This window comes from Chiloscyllium plagiosum, chromosome 23, assembly GCF_004010195.1.
Source record: "Chiloscyllium plagiosum isolate BGI_BamShark_2017 chromosome 23, ASM401019v2, whole genome shotgun sequence".
Classification (NCBI taxonomy): Eukaryota; Metazoa; Chordata; class Chondrichthyes; order Orectolobiformes; family Hemiscylliidae; genus Chiloscyllium; species Chiloscyllium plagiosum.
In genome coordinates this window covers 52,207,056-52,216,247 of record NC_057732.1, presented here as the reverse complement: position 1 = coordinate 52,216,247, position 9,192 = coordinate 52,207,056, and the positions used below count along the sequence as shown (strand labels likewise).

General features: G+C 40.7%; 1 protein-coding gene across 7 annotated transcripts in view; it reads left to right on the top strand.

Moving 5' to 3' along the window:
• frmd4a (FERM domain containing 4A) overlaps nt 1-8,445 on the top strand; it is a 721,373-nt gene extending 712,928 nt beyond the window's left edge. For 6 of the 7 annotated variants that reach the window (XM_043714187.1, XM_043714188.1, XM_043714186.1 and 3 more), the window contains one exon: nt 6,440-8,445. In XM_043714187.1, coding sequence (XP_043570122.1) covers nt 6,440-6,542 — 103 coding nt within the window. In that variant the 3' untranslated portion in view covers nt 6,543-8,445. Of the gene's footprint in view, nt 1-3,291; nt 3,367-6,439 lie in introns of all 7 variants that reach the window. The other variant, XM_043714184.1, reaches the window with a different exon arrangement.
• Nucleotides 8,446-9,192: the final 747 nt, after the last annotated feature.

Sequence of the window (9,192 nt, the reverse complement as noted above, 5' to 3'; positions counted from 1 at the left end):
ATGCTGCCTGACCTGCTGCGCTTTTCCAGCAACACATTTCCATCCCAGTCGTTTCGTACAAGTTGGAGCTGTTACGTTTGTTTAGCATGTGAGATAGTCACAGCAGAAAATATCGGAAGTGCACAGTGTACCTAGCAGTGTCTGAAAGAAAACGGCCTGTGGTATTGAGGTGCTGAACTTGATGCAGTCAAAATACAAGTCAACCCTCTCCCTCCCAGGGTGTTTAAAAAGTTTAAACCAATTCAAAGGGAATACATGTTCTGGAACTTTCCTTCATGAGTACTAAAGCCATGATGTGGAGGAGCCAGTGTTGGTTTGGGGTGGACAAAGTCAGAAATCACACAAACACCAGGTTATAGTCCAACAGGTTTACTTGAGATCACAAGCTTTCGGAGCGTTACTCCTTTGTAACTTCACCTGACCGGGCAGCAGGGCTCCGAACGCTTGTGATCTCAAATAAACCTGTTGGACTATAACCTGGTGTTTGTGTGAGTTCTGACCACGAGTATTAAAGGCAGTTAATTTCCAGAGATTACAGAAACCAGGAGATACAGATCCTTAGGTCCCAGTATCTTTTGACACTTCAAAAAGCAAAATAGGAAGATTTATGAGTCTGGCCTTGCTTCCTCTTTCATATACTGACAACTGGAGTTGTACATTTCCAGTATTTTCTGGTTTCACATTATCTCTATGTTAATCTCATCTTCAGAATTTAAACACTATGGTTCCTCTCATTTCTTCTGGTCTCCTGCTGTTCCTAAAAGCTTCTTAATAAGTAGCACTTTCAAAAACTCTTTCCTGTGTCTGAAAGGAGTAAGATAACATGTTTAAAGAGAGCACTCAATATATTGGAGCATGTGAATTTTATTTCAACCACAGTTTAAACTTGACCTATATTTAAAGTTACAGAATTCAAACTTGTAACTTTCGTAAAGTTCCAGTGAAGAAAAACTGCAACTTGTAAATGAAATATTTGAAACTGAGTGTTCCAACTCATATCACAGATCTTCAGCAAGATTGAATGAAGCCTGTTGATTTTTCACAAGTTGGAAAATTGTTCATTGAATGATCCCACAGTCGCTTGTTATTATGGAGGGACCATCTTTGTTATTATGGAGGGACCATCCCCCAGTCTGCTCTGTGTGTTATAAGCACCATCCGTGGCTACATAATTGCTCAGGCAAAAATTCTGTCTCTGCTAAAATAAAACAAAGACCTATAGTCGGTGGAAATCTGAAACAAAAACAGAAATTGCTAGTGAAATTGATCGGGTTTGGCAGCATCTGTAGTGAGAGTTAAAGTTTCAAGTCCAGTTCTGCAGAAGAGTCACTGGGCTTGAAGTGTTAAGTCTGTCTCCATCTCAACTCAGGCTGCCAGATCTGATGAATTTCCCCAGCAATTTCTGTTTCTGGCTATGTCTCTGTAATGAGTAAGTACAGAGCACACAAGAGGTACCTGGAACAATGTCCTCACTTTCCTTGTGGCTGTGTATTTTGGACTATTTTATCCTTCTCCAATAACATGAGACACACCAATGACTGTTGTGCACACAAAACCTGAGATAGGTGTAAAATGGAGTGCCAAGTCAACATGATCCACTTTATATTCTCACACCCTCATTGGAACTACACACCAAACCCTGCTCTCACCGTCTGATACCAGGATATCATGGTATAGGTGCATCAGTGAAGGCAGTGTTCTCTTTCAGTTGTGGAGCCTTCATTTAAATGACACCACTCAATTATCTACTCCCTCTGTAGATACAAAATTTACTGTTTCGATGCAGGAATTCCCATAAAACTGTGGTTTACAAATAGCCATCTCATAGTACAGAACCTGCTGTTTGCTGGAAAAAAGAGACACATATAATTTTGTTTTGGGTTTTGCAAGCACCAGCTTGTTATGTGTAGTCAGAGTCTTGCTTGTTGCAACCGGCCAAAGGCATATGCTGTTTGATACAGTCTGCTCTATTCATTCACCATGGTGACCCCAAACAGCCAACGTTTGCAAAACCCAAAATACAGTGTCTGACATTAGATCTAATTCTATCACTGAGCAGCATTTACTAAATAATCCCAAATGTGCTGCAAATTACACTGACAACCAATTTTGGATTATCAGGCAGAAACACTTACTTGCAAGTACCAACAGCTACATACAATAATACACAAGACCCCACCCCTTCTACCCAGAAAGAACATGTGCATGTTCTATACCTGCTTCAACTCAACAGAGCAGCTGACAGACACTCCCTGGTTCAAATGCTGAGGGAAATGCCTTGACAAATCCGATTCAACTTGCCTGGTTTAAAATTTAAACAAAACTAGGCAGTTAACTGTCAACAACATCTAACTGGTGCTTTCTTTATGGCAACATCTCTACAAATCTGCCACCACTTGCCAATCAGTAGTCTCACTGCAAGCCAATCAGCACTCTCCTCTCATACAATATAAATGTTTCTTTCCCTTTGTTATTATTGCTGGTGGAAAGTTTCAATAAAATGTGTCTTTTTTTCAGCAAACTTGTTCTCCTTAGCGAACAGACCATAAGGGACCTCACAAAGAGCGTTCAGACTAATGAGGAGTCTCTGTAGAGGAGAAGCTTCTTCTGGTGGATGGGTGGGAGGGGGAGGGGGGTAGAGAACATCACTCTCATGTCATTGGCAAACAAACTGAAGGAGATATGAGGAAATCCTTCAGGATCTTCAGTGCCTGAGAGTGTGTGGAAGACAGATACAATCAGAGCTTCCCAAAGGGAGCTGGATAAGTATCTTAGAAGAGGGGAAAAGGTGCAGGGTTTCAGAGAAAGGGCAAGAGGGTGTGACTAGCTGAGAGCCAACATGACAAAATAATTGCTGCCCTTCCCCCACTCGCCCCACTCTTCTGGTGTAGGAATGAAAAGCTGCAAATTTTGGTTTTAACAAAATCTGATTCAGTTTTGGTAAACTTAACCTTTTGAAAGGAAATGAACCAATTTAACAGAGTTAAGGGTGAGGGTGCACAGGAAGAATTATTGTATGTTATAACTGGTGTCGAGTCACTGTTTTGTTGTCTATGTCACTGTTCAATGTCTCTAGAAGGTGTAGGAAGTTGAAATCTGAACAGAATTACTGTAACATAAAGTAGTTTCAATGTTATCTTCTAATTCTTCACTGTTCTAACAATAAAAAATGGAATCACTAAGTTTCTTGCTAGTTTCCTAACTATCAGTTCTAACTAACATTTTCCTTGCTTTCTTCTTTTTACTAATATTCAGTCTTATCTGCTCCTCTTTTCACCTGCCTTTCTGTAGAGGTACAACAGAAACGAGCACACCTCACGATGAACAGACCCAATCGCCAACTCACCAAAGCCCTGTAAAGTAGAGGTATGGTAATAATCGGTTATGTGATATTACGCCCCTCACTGTCTGTCTTTGTGCCATTTAACTGTGTGTGGGATAGTTCATTTCTTATCGTCCCTCTCTGATAGCACTGTCACTGTCCCTACTTCCCAAGGACTATAGCTGTTTAAGGAGGCAACTCCCCACCACTTCCTCAGGGCAATTAGAGATGGGCAATAAATGCTGGCCCAGCCAGCGATGCCCACATCCCATGAATGAGTGAATAAATAAAAACTGAAAGGGGGAGAAAACCGAAAGATGCTGGAAATCAGAAACAAAAACAGAAATTGCTGGAAAAGCTCAGGAGGTCTGGCAGCATCCGTGAAGGGGAATCAGAGTTGAAGTTTCGGATCCAGTGACCTTCAGAACATTCAAAAGAAGAGTGACTGGATCCAAAATGTTAACTCTGATCTCTCTCCATAGATATTGCCAGACCTGCTGAGATTTTCCAGCAATTTCTATTTTTGTTTCTGAGCTTTGTTGAAATCATGCCTACGTGACAGAAATAAAATTGAGACAACAGTCCAGTGTTTTGTTTTAGATGTTTTATTACCATAGCCACTCCAATAGGTTCAGGAAGTAAATGCAATGTGTGGCTTGACACTAGGCATTTAGCCTAACTTTGGTCTTTTCTCCTTTCCAATCCCGGTTACCAGAAGGTCCGAACCTCACTTTCGTTTCTGCTGCACTGTCTCCTGTCATGTGTTCAGTATTTGAGCCTTAAGGTTTGTTTGGAATTATTGTGCACCTGATTGCCTAACACTTACTCTATGCTTGAAAGTGTAGTGTAGAGACATTAGCCTGAAACTACTGCCCACTTTGATCCTATCAAACCCCCCACTTGGGAAATTACCAGGGTCTGACCTTAACCCCTGCCTGTACACTGGGAGGAGACTCCCTTGGTGGATACATCCAGGACAAGACGCCTGTACCAGTTTTCTAGGGTAATCACAGCAGCTGAGGAATTAAAATTTGCTTCAATGATCTTGGATAAACAGCTATCGGTAACAGTGACCATTTAATCACTGAATTGTGGTAAAATCACCTCCTGTTCACTGATGGCCTTTAGGGGAGGAAATCTATTGTTCTTAGCTGGTCTGGCCTACATGTGACTCAAAGGCAATGTGGCTAACCCTTATACTGTATTCCCTTTAAAACAGCCTAGTAACACCATCAAATTATACCAACAATTGCTGTGAAAGGCTGTGACACAATTCAATAGCCATGTCTTCATAGTGCAAGGCTGCTCATTACCACCTCCTTCAGGCCAGTTAGGGGTAGATAATATATACCTATACCTCATTAACGAATAAGAATCCATGCCTGGTGAACTGAAGCAATGTTTTTCAATTTTAAATGTCCTGAAAATACTAAAGATTCAACTCAATAAAAACCAAATGAACTATGGATGCTGTAAGTCAGAAACAAAAACAGAAATTACTGGAAAAGCTCAGCAGGTCTGCAGCATCTGTGAAGAGAAATCAGAGTTACCGTTTCAGAACTTCTGAGTTCTGAGGAAGGGTCACCGGACCCGAAATATTAACTCTGATTTCTCTCCACAGATGCTGCCAGACCCACTGAGCTTTTCCAGAAATTTCTGTGTTTGCTATTGTTAAAGATTTGACTCAGTTATTTTCCAAAAATAAAAATCCAAACACTTTCTATTCAATCCCATTAGATGATGACAGGGCAAAATTAATCCCATTCGGAAACCATTAGTTATTTAGCTTCCTGTCTGTAATTGAAACTGAGTCAGTGAATTCTGTGGTTTATTTTGTATCAATCTCCTGAGGTGATTTTATAGATTGTTGTTGAGGTGGTTAGAATACACCTTCTCCTTCTGATTCACATGAGAATATTGATCTGTCTGACTCCATGTGTTACACAATGGACCATCAAGGTTGGACCTTGAGGAGTCTGAATGGCACAGTTTTTGATTGGTTGTGTCTAACATTCTGAGAGATGGTCCTCATGGTCGATTCATTGAGGCAAAGTGAAAGGTTGTCACTGCTAACCAATAAGCAGCTGGCACACTTTAAATATGTGTGTTGTGCCTGGTCTGTATTATGATCTAAGAGCGTTCAGTCACGTTGTCCTATTGTCACCGAAGGATAGAGCGGATGCCAATGAGCCATATGTAAGAGGAATTTGCAAACTCTTGACAAACCTTAGTTCAGACATATCATTTACCCAAAAGAAGGGAAAATCACGTCTTGATTTCAAACTGCTGTGAAAAGAAGAAATCCTGGAAAAGTTTCACTTTTTTTTTGTCAGGTTTTCAAACAAGGTGGCTTTGTGTTTGAAATTACAGAATTTCAAAGGACACCCTGTTTTTCATCAAGCTGATAACTGATAGGGGTTAGCTGCACAACAGAAAGCCAAGCTAGATTTACAGTGTTCCAGCTGCTTTATGAGACAGGACTTATAGGATTTCAAAGATGCCAGTCAATGTGGCTCAGAGGTTTAGGGTCAACTGTTGAGGCTGCCCAATACTTTGGCCAGCTGACCAGTTTCTTACATGGGGCTGAGTTATTTCACACTGTGTGAATCCATACTCTGAACCTCGCCCTCAAGGCTAACTTGCCCAGGCAGCACCGGCACTGGTCTTAGAGAGATTCTTTGGTATGGGTTCACCTTGCTTTCCCTGTAGTGTACAGTGAGTCTTTCCCTAACGCGATGGTTACGTTCTTGTGCAACCCTGTGTTATAGAAAAATTGTGCTTTAGAAACAGCGTTTTAAGGATTGTGATGTTATTGCATCACAGCCATGTTTTAAAAGTTTGTGCTGTAGGAACAGCATCCCCAATTCGTCAATCATGGTACAGCAAATTTGCGTTGACGAAGCACGCATTTTAGCTCAAAGGCCTGTATGCTTTAATGCAGCATAGATTGAGAGAACACAATTTTCTCTAAGCTAGAAGTGTCAAATTATGTCATCGCCATGATCCTTGATCTCATTGTGCAGGACCTTCACACCATCTTTTCATGTATCTTTACTGAAATTAAGGATTTTCTGAGACATAATCTGATTCCCTGACTTGAGTCTCTTGTCTTTGCAGACCCTACCAGGATACTTGCTACATGGACTCCCCACTCTATTCAGAATTGGCAGACGTTCAGTGGTATGGGAGTGACAATGCCAAGCCTGGAACTCTCGTCTGACATCTGACCTCAAATCAAAGTACAAAACGTTGACACCCCTGAGTGATCACTTCACTGCCCCTTGTCACTGCCTTACTCTTGCACACAGTCGTTAACCAGCAACTTCAGCTCTGAGCTCGCTCACAGAAGGAGTCAATCCGCAAAACCAAGACAAAGCTTAATTGAAGTACCGCAGACTGTGCAGTCCCTCAGGTAACCACTGGCCATCAGTCCTAAGGTCTTTATGAATAACACACAACACTGCTTTTTAAACTGTGAATCATATGCACCAGACCTCCTGCGCTTAAAGCCTGGTGCATGATTTTATTTTATTCCCTAATGCAGACAGTGTAATAATAAAGTACTTCAGAATTTAACCAAGTTTACTTGAATATTACCAAAGACCAATGAAAAGCTAAAAGGAAAGAATTGGATAGACATTGACCACTGGTTACCTGACAAATAAAAAGTTGTGAATCTCTTGTTTCATTAATGGCTCTGGCATATAATATGTTAAAGATATTGAAAATGCATTCTTCACTGTAAGACATGCCAGAGTGCACAAAAGCTTGTTTTCCTACAATAAAGCAACAGAGTTTTGTAATATATTTGTGGATAGTATATACAGAGGCTGATGAACTGTTCCTGATACTCAGAAGCGTGGTTTAGTAGCTACTACATTAATTATATCAAAAATGGTCAGAACAAAAGCACACAGAGTTAACATAATCTGCATATTTCTGGACTGGACAAATATTGCATAATGGTACAATTCCAGCCCTAGTCTAAGCTTCAAAACAGCTCATCGATCGTGTATGCTCTTCAAGGACTTTAGCTGATTTATGGCACAAGACCTTGGAGAGTTGTCAACCCTTAGAAGGCCTCACAAAGTTTTAAAAAATATTTTCCCATGAAGTACTCATCAGAAATAATTTAATGGCTGGCACGGAAAGTTCACAAAGTCCGTGGAGCACAGACTTCACAGCAAGGTGACTGTTGCAACAGGACACTGATCTTGCCAAAAATATAAAAGGGAGCTTATTTTCTTTAATTCTCTCCTTCTGAATATTTGATGGTTTCCTGTTTGACTGGACGGTGGTGGAGTTGGCGCAGGGCTGGTGGGTGGCGGGGAGATTGGGGGGAGTGGTGGTTATGGAGGGGGAGGGGGAGGTGGGGGGAGACAGCAGCAAGAATGCCTGCTTATGGGAACACTGCTTAGTAAAAGGCTGAAGCAGAACCATTGTGTGTGGTCCCATGGACAAGAAAGGGTTGCTTCAGCAAGCTGAAAAAAAAGCCCCAGACAGCACTGTTTGTCTTTGTGAGTGGACCCGGAAGAATTGATGTTGAGTTATCGGAGAGGCTGACGTTCACAAACATGACCATACATTCATTGTGAGGCTGAATTTTTTCTAAACACAGTTTCAGATGCCATTGTGCAAAATGTTAAAATTCCAATATGTTTTCTAAATCAGTATTAGTTTTAGTTTGGACATAGCAAACCAGATTCAGGTGCTACCCAACAAACAGTTACCACTAGAATAGTTGTAGGGTTTTACACCTATAAATGTCAATAGTTTTCTTACAAGTTGTGTAAATTAAAGCAATGTAGTTATGATTAATTCAGTAGATTGCTCCCAGAAAATGGCTGTGGATCTTAAAAGAGCATGTAAAATGTCCTTCTTTCCTCCTGCCCCTCCTCTGGTTTCTGTTTCATTTTAATCAAAGAAGATTATGTATGGTGTAGAAAATGCAGAATTGTGTAATTCTGCGATTAATTTATTCCTTTTGTATTAAGAATTTGTATAGTACCTTTACATTTTGCAGAACAGTGTTGTCAACAATTCTTAAATGAAGCATTTTCAAGATAATGAATTTGGTTGTTCTTGAAATTAACAAAATAAATTATTACTGAATGTTATGAGAATTTGACTGTGGTATTTGTAAATGGACTTGTCACATACATGACCTGTCTCATGGTTAGCTACAAGCATCAGCCTGCTCTGGGAGTGCATTCATCTTGAGACAACTCTAGATGCGTGCCACCTTATGTCAAACTCTGCCTCATTACAGGCATCACCTCCCTGGTGAAACATTAGAACTCCCTTGGTCTCCTCCAGAGAGAAAGAACCACTGGTGCTATTCGAAGAAATGCAGGAAAGTTCTTCCAGTGTCCTGTCCAACTGTAATCCCCACAAAGAAAACACGAGCCGGACAGCTGAATGGGTCATGCATCTCATTGCGGTCTGTGGGAACTTGCTTTGGGAAAACTGGCTATTGTATTTGACTACACGACATTCAGTAAACCTCAAAAATAAATCATAGGTTGAGAAGCATTTTGGAACCTCTTGAAGATGTGCAAGGCGCTATTTTAATGTAAGTTCCTTCTTTCTTGGTGATGCTGTCAAAGTAAAGTCTTTGATTCAGGCAACTGGGAGACAGGGCTAGCTGCTGAACTTAAAGTGCTGCTGATATCATTCTTTTTTGACCAAGACTTTGGCTCATCAGAAACCAGTAATGTGGGGAGTGTTGAGGGTGAAAATACTTGACAAAAAAAGACGTGTCACTGTGAGGATTATTGACTTTGAGTAAAGCTTGAGTATGTATCCTCTACATACAGTTTTAATATTCGAAAGAGGAACAGCTTTGAAATGCTAGTGAGATGGTGTTCATT